At 41.5% G+C, this 21,093-nt stretch overlaps 1 protein-coding gene across 2 annotated transcripts in view; it reads left to right on the top strand.

Moving 5' to 3' along the window:
• The window catches only part of OGT (O-linked N-acetylglucosamine (GlcNAc) transferase), a 51,088-nt gene extending 30,254 nt beyond the window's left edge, over positions 1-20,834 (top strand). For both annotated transcript variants that reach the window (XM_045847374.1, XM_045847373.1), the window contains exons 16-22: positions 1,198-1,368; positions 1,484-1,600; positions 1,691-1,861; positions 4,397-4,549; positions 14,953-15,205; positions 15,660-15,783; positions 18,553-20,834. In XM_045847374.1, the coding sequence (XP_045703330.1) occupies positions 1,198-1,368; positions 1,484-1,600; positions 1,691-1,861; positions 4,397-4,549; positions 14,953-15,205; positions 15,660-15,783; positions 18,553-18,727 (1,164 nt within the window). In that variant the 3' untranslated portion in view covers positions 18,728-20,834. The remainder of the gene's footprint in view (positions 1-1,197; positions 1,369-1,483; positions 1,601-1,690; positions 1,862-4,396; positions 4,550-14,952; positions 15,206-15,659; positions 15,784-18,552) is intronic.
• Positions 20,835-21,093: the final 259 nt, after the last annotated feature.

The following is a 21,093-nucleotide window of genomic DNA, read 5'->3' as shown; positions in this document are numbered from 1 at the left end:
AAAGACAGTAATGTGCTGCTTTTTCCCCCCTCTGGTTACCTTGTATTGGAAACAATAGAGCCGACATGCCTGATTTCAGGGAAAAAAGTATAGGTCTTTTTGTTGTTGTTGTTTTAATCTTCACCCAAAGACATGTTTATTGATTTTTAGAGAGAGGAAAGGAGAAGGTTGAGGTGGGTGGGGGTGGGGAGAGAAACATCGATGTGAGAGAAACATGGATCGGTTGCCTCCCGTATGTGCCCTGACTGGGGATCAAATCCACAACCTAGATATGTGCCCTGACTGGGAATTGAACTCACAACCTTTTTTTTGGTGTATGGGACAATGCTCCAACCAACTGAGCCACCTGGCCAGGGCAAAAAGTAGAGTTCCTGAAATGCACAGGGACAGAGAATTTTGAGTGTAGAGCACAATGCTCACAGTGCATGTATACAGAGACATGCATTCCATAGTGTATAAATACAGGGGTGGGCAAAAGGAGGTTTACAGTTGTAATGCAAATAAATAATACAATAATTAATAAATAATACTACAAGAATAAATTCTGGCCCTGACCAGGTGGCTCATTTGGTTGGAGCGTCGTCCCGAACACCAAAATGTGGTCTGATCCCTGGTCAGGGCACATACCTAGGTTGTGGCGTTCGTCCCTGGTCCAGGTGCGAATGGCGGGCAACCAGTCAATGTTTCTGTTTTTCTCTGTCTCAAATCAATAAACATATCCTTGGGGGAGGATTAAAAAAAAAGTAATAAACTGTGTTTTGCATACTCACAACCGTAACTGTAAATCTCCTTTTACTTGCCCCTGTAGTTGTTCTGTCTTGTTTTGTAAATTGGAAAAACATTTCAGCACTGACGTTAGTCCGAAATACTATTTGATTGCTCCTGGCTATCGAAGTCAGTCCTCCTTATTTGTTTACCTATTTAATTTTGGAGCCTTTGGATGAAGGTTCTTAGTTTTTGGTCTGATTTGTTTTCTTTCTTTCTTTTTTTTTTTTTAAGATTTTATTTATTTATTTTTAGAGAGGGATGGGGGGGGAAGAGAGAGAGAGAGAGAGAGAGAGAGAGAGAGAGAGAGGTATCAATGTGCAGTTGCCGGGGGTTATGGCCTGCAACCCAGGCATGTACCCTGGCTGAGAATCGAACCTGGGACACTTTGGTTCCCAGCCCGCGCTCAATCCATGATTTGTTTTCTTTTAGGCAATGTGGCTGGGATACCCCGGAACAAGTGGGGCGCTTTTCATGGATTATATCATCACGGATCAGGAAACCTCACCAGCTGAAGTGGCTGAGCAGTATTCTGAGAAATTAGCTTATATGCCCCATACTTTCTTTATTGGCGATCATGCTAATATGTTTCCTCATCTGAAGGTAGGAAGAGAAACAGTGCCGTGGGGGAATTGCACAGAGCTGTAGTCATGTGTTTTCTTGCTATTGTCCCTGTATGTCCTAAAAGACATGTCTACAACTTTTTCTCCCCACCTAGAAAAAGGCAGTCATCGATTTCAAGTCCAACGGGCACATTTATGACAATCGGATTGTTCTGAATGGCATCGACCTCAAAGCATTTCTTGATAGTTTACCAGATGTGAAAATTGTCAAGGTCAGAACCTGGTCAATGTTGTCATTGAAATAAAGTTATCTGCATTTGGGATCTTTTCCCTAACGATGCACTTTGTGCCATTTTTTAAAGATGAAATGTCCTGAAGGAGGAGACAATGCAGACAGCAGTAACACAGCTCTTAATATGCCAGTTATTCCTATGAATACTATTGCAGAAGCAGTTATTGAAATGATTAACAGAGGACAAATTCAGATAACAATTAATGGATTCAGTATTAGCAACGGACTGGCAACTACACAGGTGAGAAGTGAAAAATACAGCATAATATGTACCACCAGGTATTCATTCATCTCCTTGAAATCTCATAATTATAAGTCTAGCAGGTAAGTGAAATTATTCCTGTTTCATAGATGAGGAAATGAATTCAGAGGAAATTGGCATCTTATATAGGTTTGTCTGATTTTTTAAAGGTTTTATTTTTATTTATTTTTAGAGAGGGGGAAAGGGAAGGAGAAAGAGAGGGAGAGAAACATCAATGTGTGGTTGCCTCTTGCACACACCCCCCACCTGGGACCCCAGCCACAACCCAGGAATATGCCCCGACTGGGAATTGAACCGGTGACCTTTCGGCTCGCAGGCCAGTGCTCAATCTACTGAGCCACACCGGCCAGGGTGGCTTGTCTGATTTTAAAACTCTTCTGGATTCAGCCAGCAGGTTACACTAGTGAGAGTCTGCTGTGTTCACATCTCATTATTTTCTGCTGGGGTTTCACTGAGCAATGGTGAACTTGGTTCCGTACCTAAATCATCTTTTTCCCTAGTTAACTCTTACTCATCTTTAAGACTTTCGGTTCAGAGAGCTCCTCCAAGAACCTGTTCCTCTCATTATCCTTAGATGTGTTCAGCTAAATATCTGGAAGTGGGATTGCTGGGTCATATGGTAGTTCTATTTTTCAAATTTTGAGGAACCTCCATACTGTTTTCCACAGTGGGTGCGTGAATTTACAATCCCACCAACAGTGCATGAGGGTTCCCTTTTCTCCAGCATCTCGATAACATCCTCGCCAGGATTTGTTTGTTGACTTATTGATGGCAGCCAAGTATGAGGTGTTACCTCATTGTGGTTTTAATTTGCATTTCCCCGATGCCTTTGTGTACTGTAACTTCTGTAATATTTGGGATCTGTCTTTACATCCAGTGCAGCACATTATAATTTTCCTGGTTTTATATCCTCCACGGAATTTGGGACCTGTGTCTTAGCCACATATATAATGCATACTTGAATAAGTGAATATGTAACTTTTTTTTTTAATTCTAGATGTCTTATAATAATTATTTCTTAATTCTTTTTTTTTTAAATTTTTAAAGATTTTATTTATTTATTTTTAGAGAGGGAAGGGAGGGAGATAGAGAGGGAGAGAAACATCAATGTGCGGTTGCTGGGAGTTAGGGCCTGCAACCCAGGCATGTACCCTGGCTGGGAATCGAACCTGCGACACTTTGGTTCGCAGCCCGCGCTCAATCCACTGAGCTACACCAGCCAGGGCCAATATGTAACTTTTTCAAGAGATCATATGGCAAAGATCTTCGACCTCTCAGGAGTTAAAATTTTTTACTTGTACAACATTTTATCCCAAGGGTGCTTAAAATGAACTCTGCTCACAGGCCAGCTCCTTAATAGAAGGTAGAGGAGTTGATAATAATCGCTCATTGTGTGTATTGGGCTAAAAAGACAGTGTTGTGTTCTTTTTCCCTCTAGTTACCTGGCATTGGAACCAATAGAGCAGACATGTGAGCAGATGTGTTTGACTTAAAGAAAGTATAGTTCTTGAAATGCACAGTGACAGAAATTTTGAGTGTAGAACACAATGCCCATAGGGTGGGCATTGTGTCTTAGAAGAAAGAAGAACACAAGAAATGTTACATAACAATGTCAGGCAGTACTCAGGTGTGTGGGAATTGCAATATAAAACTCAAATCGGGCACATAGATGCTCAATAGTAAGTGATGATCAGTTTGAGGAGAGAGTCTTAGTAAGAATATTTGGAGGAATAATTTAAGCTTAGCCTTGAAGGGTGCATATAATTTAGAAAAGGATATTTCATTTATGAAGAAGAGGGAGCAAAACCATGCTTTTGGATTAATAGGGTTTTAAAGATAACTTTTTGGGCCCTGGCTGGTTGTAGCTCAGTGGCTTGAGTGTGCGCTGTGAACCAAAGGGTGGCTTGTTCAATTCCCAGTCAGGGCACATGCCTTGGTTGCAGGCCAGGTCCCCAGTTGGGGGCACACAAGGGGTAACCACACATTGATGTTTGTCTCTTTCTCTTTCTCCCTCCCTTCCTCTCTCTCTAAAAATAAATAAGTAAAATATTTTAAAAAATTTAAAGATGCCCTGGCTGGCATAGCTCAGTGGATTGAGCGCGGGCTGCGAACCAAAGTGTCGCAGGTTCGATTCCCAGTCAGGGTACATACCTGGGTTGCAGGCCATGACCCCCAGCAACTGCACATTGATGTTTCTCTCTCTCTCCCTTCCTTCCCTCTCTAAGAATAAATAAATAAAATCTTAAAAAAAAAAAAAAGGAAAAAAATTTAAAGATAACTTTTTGGCTGGAGTGAGAAGTTCCATAGTGCAGTCTTCCCCCACTCCTGCAAATTAATGCTGCAACTTTTTTCTTTCTAACTTAATATGTCATGAATATTTTCTCGTTATTATAGTTCAGTGACATGACTCCTAATGGTTATACCGTTTTGCATCTTGAAAATTCTTCACTGCTTAAAAAATATTGGACTATGGTGACTTTGAATATAATTATCTTATGCTTTTTCTTGTTCTAGATCAACAATAAGGCTGCCACTGGAGAGGAGGTTCCCCGCACCATTATTGTAACCACACGTTCTCAGTACGGGTTACCAGAAGATGCCATCGTGTATTGTAACTTTAATCAGTTGTATAAAATTGACCCTTCTACTTTGCAGATGTGGGCAAATGTGAGTATGTGTAGATTCGACATTAATATCGAGAGACTGGTAAAGATTCTGTAGACGGGTCATCTTGCCGAGGCTGCCTCCACACGCACTCATGAGCTGCTGTGCTCATTTCTTCTTTTCAAAAACAATCGTATTTTCCAAGTCGAGTTGACGTGCAATCCTATTTCAGACGTACAACACAGTGATTATACATTTATATACCTTACAAAGTGATCACCCCTGATAAATCTAGTACTCACCTGACACCATACATAGTTATTACAATATTGACCGCGTTCCCTGTGCTGTGCTTTACACCCCCATGGCTATGTTTGTAAATGGCAATTTGTACTACTTAATTCCTTTCACAACTTCTTCACGCATTCCCCCAACCCCCCTCCCATCTGGTGACCATCAGTTTGTTGTCTGTATCTATGGGTTAGTTTGTTTTGTTGGCTTATTTGTTTTGTTTGTTCTTTAGATTCTGCATATAAGTGATACCATATGATATTTGTCTTTCTCTGACTTATTTCACCTAGCATAATACCCTCAAGGTCTAGCCATGTTGTCACAAATGATAAGATTTACAGGATTTCATTCCTTTTTATGGCCTAGTAATATTCCACTTTATATATGCAGTGCACCTTGATCAGTCATCTACCAGTGGACACTTAGGTTGCATCCATATGTTGGCCATTGTAAATAGTGCTGCACTGGGCATCCGAGTACATATATATATTTTCAAGTTAGCGTTTTAGGTTTCTTCGGATAATTACTCAGAAGTGGAGTTGCCGGGTCACACGGTAGCATGATTCCTCCAAGTTTGTTTTTCTTTGTCGAGATTGCCGTGACTATTTGGGGTCTTTAGTGGTTCCATATAAATTTTTGGAATATTTGTTCTGGTTCGGTGAACTATGCCATTGATCTCTTAATAGGAATTGCATTGAATCTGTAGATTGCTTTGGGTAATACGGACATTTTAACGATGTTAATTCTTTCTACCCACTGAACATGGTATATATTTCCACTTATTTGTATCTTATTCAATTTTCTTCCTTCAATGTCTTATAATTTTCTGAGCACAGGTCTTTTACATCCTTGGTTAAGTTTATTCCCAGATAGTTTATTATTTTTTGATGCAGTTGTCAGCAGTATTGTTTTCTTAGTTTTTCTTTCTGATAGTTCATTATTGGTGTATAAAAGTGCAGCTGATTTCTAGATATTGTATACTGCTAATTTACTGAATTCATTTATCAGTTCTAGTATTTTTTTTAAATCTCTTTAGGATTCTCTATATACAGTGTGAAGTCATCTGCAAGTAATGACAGTTTTACTTCTTCCTTTACAATTTGGATGCCTTTTATTTCCACTTGTCTGATTGCTGTGGCTAGGATTTCCAGTACTGTGTTGAATAAGAGTGGTGGAAGTAGTAGATATCCTTGTCTTGTTCCAGATCTTAAAGGAAACACTTGTAGTTTTTCCCCGTTTAGCCTGGTCTTAGCTGTGGGTTTGTCATATATGGCCTTTATTATGTTGAGATATGTTCCCTCTGTTTCCACTTGGCTGAGAATTTTCATCAGAAATTTTTCACCAGAAATGGGTGCTGAATTTTATCACATGCTTTTTCTGCATCCAGTGATATGACCATGTGCTTGGTTTTTGTATTCACTTTGTTTATGTGGGTGTGTCACATTCGTTAATTTGCAGATGTTGTACTGACCTTGTATCCCCGGAATGAATCCCACTTAATCATGGTGTATCATCTTTTTAATGCACTGCTGGATTCGGTTTGCTAATATTTTGTTGAAGATTTTAGCATCTGTGTTCATCAGGGATGTTGGCCTATAATTTTTTTTCTTTGTAGTGCCTTTATCTGATTTTGGAATTAGGATAATGCTGGCCTTGTAACATGAGTCTTCCCTCCTCTTGAAAGTTTTGGAATAGTCTGAGAAAGATAGGTGTCAGTTCTTTTTTGTATGTTTGATAAAATTTACCTGTGGAACCATTTGCCCAGACTTTGGTTGCTGGGAATGTTTTGATTACTGGTTTGATTTCGTTAGCTGTAATCGGTCTATTCAGATTTTCTGACATTGGTTCAGTTTTTGAAGATTGTCTGTTTCTTCCAGGAATTTATTCATTGTCTCCAGATTGTCCCAATTCGTTGGCATGTATTTGTTGGCAAGGTTTACTAACAGTCCTTTGTATTTCTGTGGTGTCATTTGTTACTTCTCTTCTTTCATTTCTGATTATAGTTATTTGGGTCTCTTTTTTCCTTGATGCGTCTGGTTAAAGGTTTGTCAAACTTGTTTATCTCTTCGAAGCACCAGATGTTTTATTCATCGATTTTTGTATTGTTTGTTAAATCCTGTTTATATCCGCTCTGAGCTTTACTATATCCTTTCTTTTACTAACTTTGCATTTGGTTTATTGTTCTTTTTCAAGTTCCCCGAAGTCTTAAGTTAGACTGTTTATTTAAGGTTCTTCTTTTTTCTTGGTGTAGGCCTGTAATGCTATCCATTTCCCTCTCAGAACTGTTTTTTTGTGTCTCATAAATTTTCAGTTGTTTTGTTCTCATTTTCATTTGTTTCAAGGCATTTTTTTTTTAAATTTCTTCCTTGACCTCATTGTTAAGCCATTCATTATTTCGTGACATGTCATTTAGCCTCCATATCTTTGTGTGTTTTTCAGGGGGTTTTTTTGTTGTGATTGATTTCACAACAGTGGTAGTTTCATACCATTGTGGTCAGAGAAGATACTTGATAAGATTTCAGTCTTCTTAAATTTATTGAGACTTGTTTTGTGTCCTAATGTGTATATCTTAGAAACTGTTCCTTCTGCTCTTGAAAAGAGTGTATATTCTGCTCCTTGGGGGTAAAATGCTCTGAAAATATCAATTAAATCCATCTGGTCTACTGTGCCATTTAAGGCTGCTGTTTCTTTGTTATTTTTCTCTTGGGAACATCTATCCAGTGACATCAGTGGGGTGTTAAAATCCCTTACAGTGACTGGATTATGGTCAGTTTGTTGGCATATCTCCCATTATGTCCATCAATATTTGCTCCATATATTTAGGTGCTCCTGTGTTTGTTTTAAAGTCTTTTTTATCTTGTATAACTATTGCTACCCCATCTTTTTTTTTTTCATTTGCACGAAGTATCTTTTTTTATCCCTTTATTTTTTCTGAGGTGGATCTCCTGTAGATAACATATATGTGTCTTGTTTTCCTATCCATTCAGCAACCCTATGTCTTTAGGCTGGAGCATTTAAGCCACTTACATTTAAAGTGATTATTGAGCCCTTGCCGGCATGCCTCAGTTTGCTGGGGTCATCCTGCAAAGTTAAAGGGTCACTGGTTTGATTCCCATCGGGGCAAATGCCTGGGTTGTGGGCAGGCTGGTCCCCTGTCAGGGTGTGTGTGGGAGGTCGCTGATTGATACTTGCCTTGGGTGTTGATGGTTCTCTCTTTTCCCTCCCTTCCCCTCTGAAAAGAAAGTAAAGGAAGGAAATATTAGATTATTGATAGGTATATAGTTATTGCCATTTTATTCTTCATAACTATGTTCCTTCTTTTCTTCAAGAATATCCTTTAACATTTCTTGTAATAAGTGTTTGGTGGTAACGGACTCCTTTAGCTTTTTCTTATCTGGGAAGCTCTGTATTTGTTGCATTTGAAATGATTGCTTGCTCGGTAAAATGCTGTTGGTTGTAGGTCCTCGCTTTTCATCACTTTGACTATTTCATTCCTATCTCTTATGGCCTGACACGTTTCTTTGAGAAATCAGGTGCCATTCTTGTAGGAGCTCCCTTGTAGGTGGTAAACTGCTTTCTCCTTTCTGTTTTTAAGTTTTCTCTTTAAACTTTTGCATTTTAATTACGATGTGTCTTGGTGTGAGCCTTGTTAGGTTTATTTTGTTTGGGACTCTATGTGCTTCCTAGACTTGTGTATCTTTTTCCTGTATCAGGTTAGGGAAGTTCTGGATCCCTTGCTGTCTCTCTTCTCCTTCTGGTACCCCTCCCTATAATGCGGAAGTTGTTATGCTTCATGTTGTCCCAAAGTTCTCTTAAACTGTTCTCATTTCTTTTTAACTTCTTTTTCTTTCTTTTTTTTCCCCTGTTCTGATTAGGTGTTTCCACTACCTTGTCTTCCAAATTGCTGATTTGAGCCTTCCCTTCACCTAACCTACGGTTTATTCATTCTGGTATATTCTTCATTGCAGATGAGATCGGGCGCGTTCAGGGTGGTCTGGCTGTAGACATATTCTTCATTTCAGATAATGTATTCTTCATTTCTGACTGGTATTGCGGATGCTTTCTAGGTCCCTTTTCATGCTTTTGAAGTTCTCACTACATTCCTTGAGCATCCTTAAAATCAGGGTTTTGAACTCTGTATCTGGTAAATTCCTTGCCTTGATTTTATTTAGCTTTTTTTCCTGGAGATGTCTTTTGTTTTGCCATTTGGGGCATGTTTCTTTGTCTCCCCATTTTGGTTCCCTCTTTGTGTTTGTTTTGATGTATTAGGTGGATCTGTTTTGACTCCCAGTCTTTGTGGGGTGGCCTTATGTAGTAGGTGTCCCGTGGGACCCAGTGGTACAGTCTCTTTGATCACTTGATCTGGGTGCTCCAGGAATGTGTCTTTTGTGGGTTATGTGGTCTTTCCTGTTGCAATTGAGTCTTAACTGCTATTGGCCTGTTTGTGGGGAGGAAGGACCCTGAAGCTTGCCGACTGTGAGGATCAAGCCTGTCCACAGTGTATGAGGTGCTATTTAAGTGCTGACCACCACTAAGTGGATTTTGCCTCAGCGGGGTCTGTTGCCTGCTGAGATCTTTCTTTGGCCATGCTGCTTATGAAGCTAATTGGATCCTGCTATGATATTGTCTGAGTCTGGCCACTGGGTGTGTCTCTTTTGGGACCTTTCGGCAGGCCCTCTGGTGTGGGTTAGTTTCATTCGTTGCCTGTGACTGGCTGTGGGCAGCCTGTTTGGAGCTACAGAACGATCCATAGTTCGTGGCCACCCCTGCTGGTCCTTGGTGTGCATTGGAAGGACCAACCTGCGCACCAAGGCTGGCTTCCACCAGCACTGGATCTGGGGGGCAGGACAGCAAAAGGCTCAAGGCACCCCTAGATCCGGCTCTGCCTGCCTCCACCTGTCCACTGCCTGTTAGGCTCAGTCACTGAAAGAGCCTCTGGCAGTACTCAAGTTGCATGAGGTAGGTTCTCAGTGAGTCATCAGGTAGGTGTGAGTGCTGTCTACCAGGTTGATGCAGATTCAAACTCAGTGCCAGTGCTGGGTCTGAGGCTGCACAGCAAAAGTCCCAGGGTACACCAAGTCTAGATGACCACTGCTTGGGTGCCCTTACACCTTGGTGTTGGGGCAGGGTTTCAGGGAGTCATCAGGGTGAGGCCAGCCTATTTTATGAGGCCCAAACAGACCGAGATTTGGCCATGTGAAGGTAAGGCTCTGCACTGGTCAGGTGTGTGAGGGGAAAATGACCCCTGTTGTAGAGCCAAGCAACCCCATGGGTCCTAGATTATGTGTTGACCCTGAGCTCAGCAGGGTGGGCCTACCAGGAGTTGGGAGGGTGGGGCCTCCAGGAGCCCCGAGGGTGGGGCTGGCAGATCTCCTCTGCAGGGCAGGTGCTGCCAGTCACATTCTCAGGAAACTGCGGGAATGGCCCCTGCCTCAAAGCCACACAACTCAGTCACCGACATCCCCTGAGTCTGCATGGGCCTGTCTCTACATGCCAGCCCAGGCAGCTGACTCCTGAGCATGGTGTGAGCTCCACATTGTGGGGCGACAGGATTCCAGAACGTGGCGTTAATGTATTCCCCCTAGGCTGATGCCGTAAGGAGGGGAGTGCTCCACCCAAGAACAATGTTGTCTGCAGTGTGGGAGATGGACTCAGCACAGGTATCCTGACGGCTGTCTCTTCAGGGCTTTCCCCAGAGCCACAAACCCCAGTCTCTCCTGACACGACTCTAGTCTACTCCACCCTCCCTCCGCCGGAGCCCAGGGTGAGTGGCCGCAAACAAAATTTTGTGCACTAGCACGTTAAGAGGGTGCCTGAGTCTCTAAGCAGAGTCCTGACTCTCCCTGGCGGACCAGATAGATCCCCACCGCTTTTCACAGGCAGATGCTATGTGGGTACCTCTTTCTGGCTCCAGGGAGCCCATCGTGGGTTTGAGACCCCACACTTCCTGGGGGAACCTGTGCAGCTGGGATATCCTTCCGGAATCTCAGCCGCCACCCGTGGGAATGGGGCCAATCCTTTTTGTGTCTCCACCTTTCATGCCCGTCTCAATGTGGCTTCTTCAGTAAATCCTTGGTTTTGAAACTTCTCTCCAGCTAGTCTTCAGTTGGTTATTCAAATTGATTGTTCTGTATTTTCGTGGTAATTTGAGTTTGGCCCTGGAGGGAGGTGAGTGTAACATCCACCGATTCCAGCGACATCTTGGATCACTCTTTTCTTCACTTTGACAGTTTCTTGCCAATCCCTTCTGGCCTGAACTGTTTCTGTTGAGCAATCAGGTGACAGTCTTAATCAGAACTCTCTTGTAGGTAACTGACTGCTTTTCTTTGAGGCTTTTAGGATTCTCCATTTGTCTTTAACCTTTACCATTTTAATTATGATGTGTCTTGGAGTGGGCTTCTTTGAGTCCATCTCCTTTGGGACTCTGTGCTTCCTGGACTTGGGTGTTATTTTCCTTGACCAGATGAGGGAAGTTTTCGGTCTCTATTTCTTCAGATAGGTTCTCTCTCTTGCTCTCTCTGTTGTCCTTCCAGTGCCTCTGTGATGCAAATATTGTTATACTTGGTGTTGTCCCAGAGGTCCCTAAAACTATGCTCATTTTTAAAATTCTTTTTTCATTTGGCTATTCTGATTGGGTGTTTCCTACTTACTACCTTGCCATCCAAATCTCTCTTTCAGTCTCCTGCTTCATCTAATGTGCTGTTTATTCCACCTAATGTATTCTTCATTTCAGTTATTTTGTTTTTGATTTTTGACTAGTTCTTTTTTATGGTATCTCTCTCCTTACTAAGTATTCTTACTAAGTTCACCTGTGTTTGCCCTAAGTTCGTTGAGCATCCTTATAAGTGGTGTTTTGAACTTTCTATGTGATAGATTGCATGCCTCTATTTAGTTCTTTTTCTGGTGTTGCATCTTTTTTTTTTTTTTATTTGGGATATGTTTCTCTCTCTCTTCATTGTGGCTGCCTCCCTGTGTTTATTTCTATGTATGAAGTAGATCTGTTCCGTCTCTTAGTCTTGACCTAGTGACCTTATATATTTTTATATAGAAAGGTGTCTTGTGGGGCTCAGTGGCACAGTCTCCCACGTCACCTGAGCTGGGTCCTCCAGGGGTGTTCCTTGTGTGGGTTTTCCCTCCTGCTGTAGTTAGGCCCTGGTTGGTGCTGTATGTCAGTAGGTGGAGGTGGCTGTGTGGTCTGGCCGTGCCTACCGCAGCCCAGCTGCTGTCTGGGGGTTGGCCCCTCGTAGTTGGAGTTACTTCAGTGGGACCCTTATTCAAGCTGATTTTGCCCTTTGGGTGTGTTTGTTGGGGAGCTGGTTGGGTGGGGTTTTGATGCACTCTGAAGCTGGCCACTGGAACCTCTCGGGAGGGGCTCTTGATTCAGGCTGAAAACAGACGCCATTTGTGCAAGATTTGGGGCTGCTTGGCAGGAGTTATAATTTATGCCGAGGCCGGCCCCTGCTTGTATGGGGCTTGTGGACCTTGGAGAGAGTGTTGCGTGAGCCTAGGGTGCCCACTACTTTTGTGCCTCTTGAGGACCTTGGAGAAAGTCAGCAGCACAGGCCTTGGACAGCCACCACTCCTGTGGGGTTTGTGGTCCTCTGAGTGAGTCTGCAGCGTTAGCCGAGGTAGACCATTCCTGTGGAGGAAGCACTGGAAGAGGCTCGGGCCTGGCAAAGAGACTTGGCTGGGGCAGGCTCTCAGGGAATCCCCAGGGCAAGATGTACAGTGTTAGGCAGGTTAAAGGAGAGCGCAGATTTGGCATCTGCCTCCATTGGGCTGTCTGGGTGGGAGGAGCGCTCAACGAAGGGACAGTGGTACTTGGCAGTGCTTCAGTCCCCAGAGACAGTTGCCCTGACCACTGCCCCTGCAGCCCTCACCATGAAGATAGTCAGTTTAGTTCTACGTCATGAGTCCCTGGTGCTTTTCGAGCTGCTGCCCTTCTCCTGGAGCTTAGAGTGAAGGAGTTTGTGTGCCGGCCCTTTAAGAACAGCCTGTCTGTCTCCCGCAGCCCTTTGTCTGTCTGCCCACACGATCTCCTTGGTTTTCACAGATGTTATGGGGACTTTTCTTCTCATCACTGGTGTGGTGGGCTGGGGAGCCTGTTGTGTGCCTGGGACCCTGAGCTCCTCATGGGGGACCGCCACAGTCAAGACAGCCCTCTTCTCTCTTAATCTTAGCACACCCTGGGTGTGGGGCTCGCCTCCTCCACGTCTCTGCCCTTTCTACCTGTCCGGTGTGGCTTCTTTACATCCTCAGTTATGGGAATTCTGATCAGCTAGTCCTCAGGTGGTTCTCAATGAGGATCGTTCTGTCATTTAGTTGTAATTTTGATGTGGTTGTAGGAGGAGAGATTAATTTACCTACTCGGCTGTCTTGACCTTCTGGTGGGTTGTGCTCATTTTGAATCTTCAAAAGAGTTGTAACTTTTCTAGCCATTTTTTAAATTTCTCCTTCCAGTGTCTAAATAACACCTTATGAACCCTTTTAATTTATGTATTCAAAAACAGGCATCAGCAAACTTTTTCTTGAAGGGCCAGACGGTTAAAATGGTCCATTTTGCAGTCCTTACTCCCCGTCACCTCTATTCTTCTCTACCATTGCAGCAGGAAAACACCATAGACACTCTGTAAATGAACGCGTGTAGGTGTGTTCCAGTCAAACTTAATTTTCAATACACAGGCAACATGCGAGATTTGGCTCATAGGCTGTAGTTTGCCAACCCATGGTTTACACTGACAGCAGAAGTTGTCACGCTTACTCACCTGTATTTAACTTTCTCGCAATATTATCGACCCGTACCCAGGAAGGGATGTCATTACCTTTTAGCTGATTAGACCAGTTTGCGTAAGTAGGACCTCTGAAGGTTCTAACCTTTGGTATCCATAATTTGCTTTTCTTCTAGAAAGCTGAAATGCAGGTGATTCTTGATTGATTTCTGTTCTCATTAATGTCTGTTTGGTTATTTTTTTTTCTGTGGAGAGGGGAGGGTGGAGGAGAAGCGGCAGCAGATGCATGCAGGCTTACCGTCCCTTAATCTTCACCTGTCAGCATTCCAAAAAAATCTGATAACGAAAAAGTTTTGTCATACGTTTGTGGCAAATACATTTGGCAGCAAAACTACCCAAACTACTCTATCAATGGTCTTTTATTTATTCCATTTAGTGTGAATATTCCTGCATCTCGATACAGAAACACTGATGTGTTTATTTACAGGGACTCACCGCTGGGTGTAACGTACTACACGTGCCCTGTACAACTTTTTAAAAATCTGAAATATTCCGAATTCTGAAATGTCATCTGTTCCTATGGCTTTCGGAGAGGGGATGGTGAACGCGTGAGGTACCCTGAGTGAGGCAGACTCAAATCGGGGGTTGGCAAACTGTGGCCTGTGGGTCCACTTTGGCCCACTGCCTGCTGTTGTGAATAACATGTTATTGACCCACAACCATGCCTGCTTGTTTCCGTGTTGACTGTGGCTGTCTTCCAGTGACAAAGGGAGAACCGAGCCTAAAGTTAGCATGCAGTCCATGTGGTCGGAAGGCCAGAAATATTTGCTCTCTGAACCTTCACAAAAAAAAGTCTGCTGACACCTGATCTGGATTAGGCAAATAAAGTTAGGCAAGTGTGAGCTAACTGTTGTGTCACAGTGGGTGATGTAAAATTTGAAGTGGAAAATTACTGTCTCTTCTACAAAATCTCTGCCAGTACCAGTTCCCACGGGACATAGCAGCCTCAGATTTTGCCAGTTTATCTTGTCTTGCGTCTTCTTACATCAGTGTCCTCTTTTTTTTCCTTTTGTTATTTAATTACTGATTTGAGAGAGAGACAGAGGCATTGATTTGTTACTCCACTCATTTATGCATTCATTCGTTGTTTCTTACATGTGTCCTGACCAGGAATCGAACCCATGACCTTGGCATATTGGGACGATGCTCTAACCAACTGAGCTACCTGGCCAGGGCCCTCTTCTTTCTTTTAACTCTCTTTGGAGTCAGCAGGACAGTAACCGATATTCAGTTGATTAATTCATCTGTGTGAAGGAAAGACCAGTTCATAGTAGGCTGCTATCTGGGTGAAAAGAATAGAGTGTGGTCGAATTATTAGAGATCTATAGGAACCTTTCTTGAGAAGGGGAGAGCTGCTGTTAATAACTATTATTTTCCCTGTTTTAGATTCTGAAGCGTGTTCCCAATAGTGTGCTGTGGCTGTTGCGTTTTCCAGCAGTAGGAGAACCTAATATCCAACAGTATGCACAAAACATGGGCCTTCCCCAGAACCGTATCATTTTTTCACCTGTTGCTCCTAAAGAGGAACATGTCAGGAGAGGCCAGCTGGCAGATGTCTGCCTGGACACCCCACTCTGTAACGGGCATACCACAGGCATGGATGTCCTGTGGGCTGGGACACCTATGGTGACTATGCCAGGTAAGTTGCAGCGAAATCATTGGAATCTTCCTTGTTATTTTTTTAAAAGATTTCATGTATTTATTTTAGACAGAGGGGAAGGGAGGGAGAGAGGGAGAGAAACATCAGTGTGCGGTTGCCTCTCACGAACCCCCTACTGGGCACCTGGCCTGCAACCCAGGCCTGTGCCCTGACTGGGAATCAAACCAGCGAGCCTTTGGTTCACAGGCCAGCGCTCAGTCCACTGAGCCACACCAGCCAGGGCTTCCTTGTTAATTTTTGAATCTCCTTTAGGGGAGATAATTCCAGGTGAAATTGTGTGTACTGGGGGAGGATGATAAAAAAAAAATGAGAGTTCTGAGCACTTGGCTCCATCCCCCTTATTTACATTGTGTGGATACTTACCGTAAATAACATGAATAACCATGTGCTATTTGCATTCTCAGATGAGCAATTTTTCTCCTTCTTATTACAGGAGAAACTCTGGCTTCTCGAGTAGCAGCTTCCCAGCTCACTTGTTTAGGTTGTCTGGAGCTTATTGCTAAAAATAGACAAGAATATGAAGATATAGCTGTGAAACTGGGAACCGACCTAGAATAGTAAGTAAACTTTCCCGTTAACAAACCGTATGATCAAATCATATGAAGGGAATCAGGAAAGTTTAAAGAGAACGCAGGTGCTATAAAAGGAAATAACAAAGTGAGGGTAATATAAAATAGGTAAATTAGTTGTGTGATCTCTGGATGGGAGACGAACTTTCTGAACTTTCATAAATGAAGTGATTGATAGGTTTTACTCTGTAAAGAGTTAAATGCCTGAATGAAAGTAACTAAAAAAAAATTAAAAGGCAAATAAAAAAATCTTTGTTTTTTTATGTCAGATATTAATAGCCTGGCTATATAAAGACTGAAGCACATTTACATTTTAAATCCCTTAATAGGAAAATAAACAAGGAAATCACCAGACAACTCACTGAAGTAGAAATACAAAAGCTTAACAAGACAAAGTTTCATCCTCTGTAGTAGAAATGTAAATTAAAATAACATTGAGGCATACCCATTATTTGCCAATAAAACAAACGATTTTTAATATGATACCCATGATGAGGGAGCATTGAGGCGCTGGCCTTTTCATACATTGGTGAGTAAATTGGTGTAACTCTTCCTCAAAGTTATAAAATTCTTTTAAAAAAGCCAGAGCTTTGGCCCTAATAATGCTACATCTTCACTATAGCGCAAGAAAGAAAAAGTGTAACTTAAATGCCCTCAAAGGGGTGGGAAATAAGAGGTGGTGCTTTACCCATACAATGAAAAAACATTTATCTCTTCACTGAGGTTTTTCTTTGGGTACTGTGTGTGTGTGTGTGTGTGTTTTCTAAGAAGTAGCATATTATATAGAAGTTTAAAGGAGCATCTCCTCTTTGAGTCAGATTGCCTGGGTTGGAATCTAGGCCATCCCACTCACAAGCTTGTGACTTTGGGCAAATTGCCAGTAGGGTCTACAGGCCTTGGTTTTTCCATCTGCAAAATGGGGATGAATGATAGTGCCTACCTTGCAGAGATGTTATGAGGATTAAAAAAAGGTGTTCCGTGTAAAACACAACAGTTTTTGGCACATAGTAAGCGTTCAGCAGATGTCAAGTGTTTTCATAATTTTCTCCTTTGAACATCATATACACCTAAGGAAAACAAATGAAAATTTTGAGCCCTGGGCTTAAAAAAATTAAGATTCATGTCCATCATCCCAGATGGGTATAGCAAATAATGTAGTGTCTTTTTTTTTTTTTTAACTTTTTGGAACAGAGTTGATTTCATGCAATATTTTTTGTCAATATTTTATAAGGAAAACTTAATTTTATAGTAAATACATATACATATATATGTATGTACTGTTTTATATTCCACCACTAACATTTACTGTGCTTGTTTTATTACATATCTGTCCATCTATTTATTTCTTTATCCATCTAGCAGTCATTTTATTTGATGCGTTTTGAAATAAATTGAAGATAGCAGTGCTTTTCTCCCCAAATACTTCAGAATGTGGATACCATTAACTATAGTTTAATATCCTTCTTTTTTCTTTTGAGGCAAACTTTATGTACAGTGGAATGTATAAATCTTACACTAGTTTTCAGAAATACCTTTATAACCCAAACCCTTCACAAGATATAGAACACGTATATCATTCCAGAAAGTTCCCTCATGCCTTTTCTCATTCAGTCCCCTCAGCAACCCTTAGGCAACCACTGTTCTGAATTTTTCCCCACCATAAATTAATTTTATGTTAGCAAATGGAACCTACATAGCATGTATTCTTAAAGGCCTCTTTCACTTGGCCTAATATTTTGAGAATTGTCCATGTTATTCGCTTCTCTTAGCATTCATTCCTTTTTATTGCTGAGTGGTAGTTCATTCTATGGATGTATCACAGTTTACTCATTCTTTTAAAAAAATATTTATTTTTAGAGAGAGGGGAAGGGAGGGAGAAAGAGAGGGAGAGAAACACCAGTGTGTGGTTGCCTTTCGTGCACCCCCACTGGGGACCTGGCCCACAACCCAGGCATGTGCCCTGGCTGGGTATGGAACTGGCAACCCTTTGGTTTGCAGGCTGGCGCTCAATCCACTGAGCCACACCAACGTAGGGCTAGCCATTCTAGTATTTGCATACAGGACTTACACAAATAGAGCACAAAAGTATTTTTATTTGGAAGGTAGCATGAATAAGGTCACGGTTGGGTTAAGGCCAGCAGCAATAGATATATACACAGCCATTTCACTAGTTCTGTCACAACAAACATTAAAGCCACTTTTTATTTTTGTTTTTGTTCTTTTCTTAAAAGGTTTTTTCTATTGCAGTTTACATTTAATACTTTGTATTAGTAAACTCAATACTCTGCCATGTGTATGTGCCTTAGAAGAAGTAGCATATTACAAATGCTGCTTCAGTGAACATCTTTGCATGGCCAGGTGTATCTGCATCTCTGATTATTTCTTCTGAATAGACTTGAAAGTGTTTTTGATTGTCAGAGGGTTCTGAACATTTAAGGTTCTTAATATACACATTACTAAATTACCATGATGGTAAGCAGTTTACATTCTAACCAGTGGTACGTAGGAATAGACGTGTCATATTTTAAAGGTAGAAAGGAGATGAAATGGAAAAAGTGGTCTCTCCTGGATATACTTGTTTAAGAAAGAGCTAATTTCTTCAGAGGATGTGAACTCAATTATAAGTGTTAGCATTATGTTAGGTGTAACCTTTTTGTAGCATTGAGGTCATGTAAAGTTTCATCATGCATTTTACCAAAGATAAAGTTTCTGCTCTGTTGGTAAACTTGGCTCTCTCTCTCCTTTTAAATTTCTCAGCCTGAAGAAAATTCGTGGCAAAGTCTGGAAACAGAGAATATCTAGCCCTCTGTTTAACACCAAACAATACACAATGGAACTAGAGCGGCTCTATCTACAGATGTGGGAGCATTATGCAGCTGGCAACAAACCTGATCACATGATTAAGCCTGTCGAAGTCACTGAGTCGGCCTAACTAAAGACTGTGCACAGGAGAATTAGCCCTCTACCTGAGCCTCAACCTTCGGGGGAAAGGGAACTAGAAAATGGACTTTTTACTTATCTGTATAGCATCATGTTAAAGATGAATGACAAATGATGAGCATAGAATAGCACAGCCGGAGTTGCTTCGTGCTTGATAGGGAGAGACCCACGAGCTGGAAACTGCTGTTCTACAAGGAATCTCCATAGAATTTTGCAGCAACCAGGCGGTGCATAGGTCTGGAAGGTCTGCTCTCCCTTGGTCTTCTGCGGGATGGTTAGTGTGGAGGGGAGACCTAGACTGTCCAGCCGTTCTTGTGATTCCGTGGCTTGATTGAGTCTTCTCAATTAATTTTTTCTTTATATTTTGGGTATTGGAGTTTTTAAAAATGTTTGGTTTCAGGTGTTTTTATTCATGTGAAGTACATATGATTCTCTTGAGATAAGGTTTTAGGGTAAAATGTTGCTCCTCGTTTTAGTTTCAGAACTCAATCGATTAATGGGAACTTTGCTGGTGTAGTCTTTTTATAGGTTTTATAAACCACTTGAGCCTATATCAGTCGTTTGAGTGTCTGACCTGATGTTTGGAGCTACCAGTGCTTTGTTGGTTTAGATGGTGACTCTTTTTTTTTTCTGGTCCATTTCCTTCCCCTCCCCATAGTACTTTAAAATTTCTCCTGTAACTCAGCTAACAAAACCAAGTCTGATGCAGAATATCCCAGAGTGTTTCTCTGAAACACATTATCTGGTGCCAAATGAAAATTCATAGGAATGATTACTAATTATGAAGGGCACAGTTGTGGTACTGTCATTGATGATAATAATAATAATGTGTGTTTTTTTGGCCTAGTTTTCACCTATTTCAGCAGTGTTTTATCTTCTTCGACTGCCCCTCTATGCTATTGCCAGAGTGATAGTGTGTAATAAGATATATTTACCTTTCTTTCTAAGGTTTGCTTTTTTTTTAAAGTGAGTCCTGTTCTTCCTAGTTCTGTCAGCAGAAATGAAATCCCAGGTAAGTATAAGTATTCAAATATTTGATCAGTAAGTTAAAGTTATTTGTGACTATGTTAAATAACTTTCATCAAAAACATATTCTAGGTAAAAAGCACTGAAGGACCAGCTATGTGTACGAATCATTGTTTTTCAGACCTTCTAGGAATTTTGTAGTAACTGTCTTGTGGACTTTGGTCTTGAAGTCGTGTATACTCGGGCTCAGCAGTAGCGAACTGTACTGCTGCTTGGTTTGGAGTACAAATTAGACTAGGCCACCTGGAGCTTGATTTTTAAACCATAGGAATGAAATTATTGAATTTCAACAGAGGATTGAGGACTCGAGGCTTAAACAAACCAACATATGAATATGTTTTGTCTTGCTGTACTGCACTTATGCTATCCAGTAACAGATAATTTTTTGTCTGCTAGTAGTGTTCTAGATTATAGTGTCTTTCCAAAGCACTGAGGCAGTGTACCTATTCCGTAGTTGCAGCTGATGCCTGAATGTATCCTAGCTGACAAATTATTAATAAGAACTTGAATTTCTGAAAGTCTTACTGTTAACCAAAATCTGAGCAAGGAGTCTCAAGTATAATTCTTAGCCAGAATTATGTGTTAATGAACTGTGTATCTTTTAACGGCGTGAATCAAGGAACATCACTTTAGGGAGTTTCTTAATTTATTTTTTACCTGATTGAAATACTAGTTAAAAAGGTTGCCAGCATGATTGCAGATAAAGTGATATTTGCAATTCACCAAACTACTTAACGTGGAATAGGATGATATACTTCTAGTGCCCTCAAGGCTGCGGCCTTCCAGCCCTTTCACATAGCACATCATTCCTCCTATAGGGATGACTTTTTTCCTGGCACGAAAAGTAGCCGCTCTGGTTAAAGCTTTGCTTATTGTAACAGGCTTTGGTTTCCAGGTAACATGTCTATGGGAGACTAATTATGAATAGAGATACAGATATTACTGGAAACGAATTGTTTTTTTCTATTATGCTATGCTTTATGAAAAAAGTAAAACATTTAAATCGTGCTACAGAAATCAGGTGTTGTCTTGTGATCTTTAAATAATAAATGAATGATTTGCCCTTAACATGGCTGATGTTGTTTGTGTTCTGTTAGACGGAGTGTTGGACAGAATAATTTGGTGACCCTTTAAGATGACAAAGCCGGCACCCCCCCCGCCCCGGGCACGCTCATTCATGCTTGTTTTTGTTTTGCTTAAGGCTGCTCTGGCTTCACTACCCTCACAGTCTTTCTTTATGTGGACTTGTCCTTCCTGCTCAGTACAGTGGTTGAACTCGGCCCCCTGGTAGGAGGGGGGGAACCAAAACAAATGGCAGTGCACCAGGGACTG

This window comes from Phyllostomus hastatus, unplaced genomic scaffold (genome assembly GCF_019186645.2).
Source record: "Phyllostomus hastatus isolate PE091 unplaced genomic scaffold, TTU_PhHast_1.1 phas_contig_551, whole genome shotgun sequence".
NCBI lineage: Eukaryota > Metazoa > Chordata > Mammalia > Chiroptera > Phyllostomidae > Phyllostomus > Phyllostomus hastatus.
Note: the sequence above shows the minus strand (reverse complement) of the source record. Positions and strands in the feature narration are given on the sequence as shown.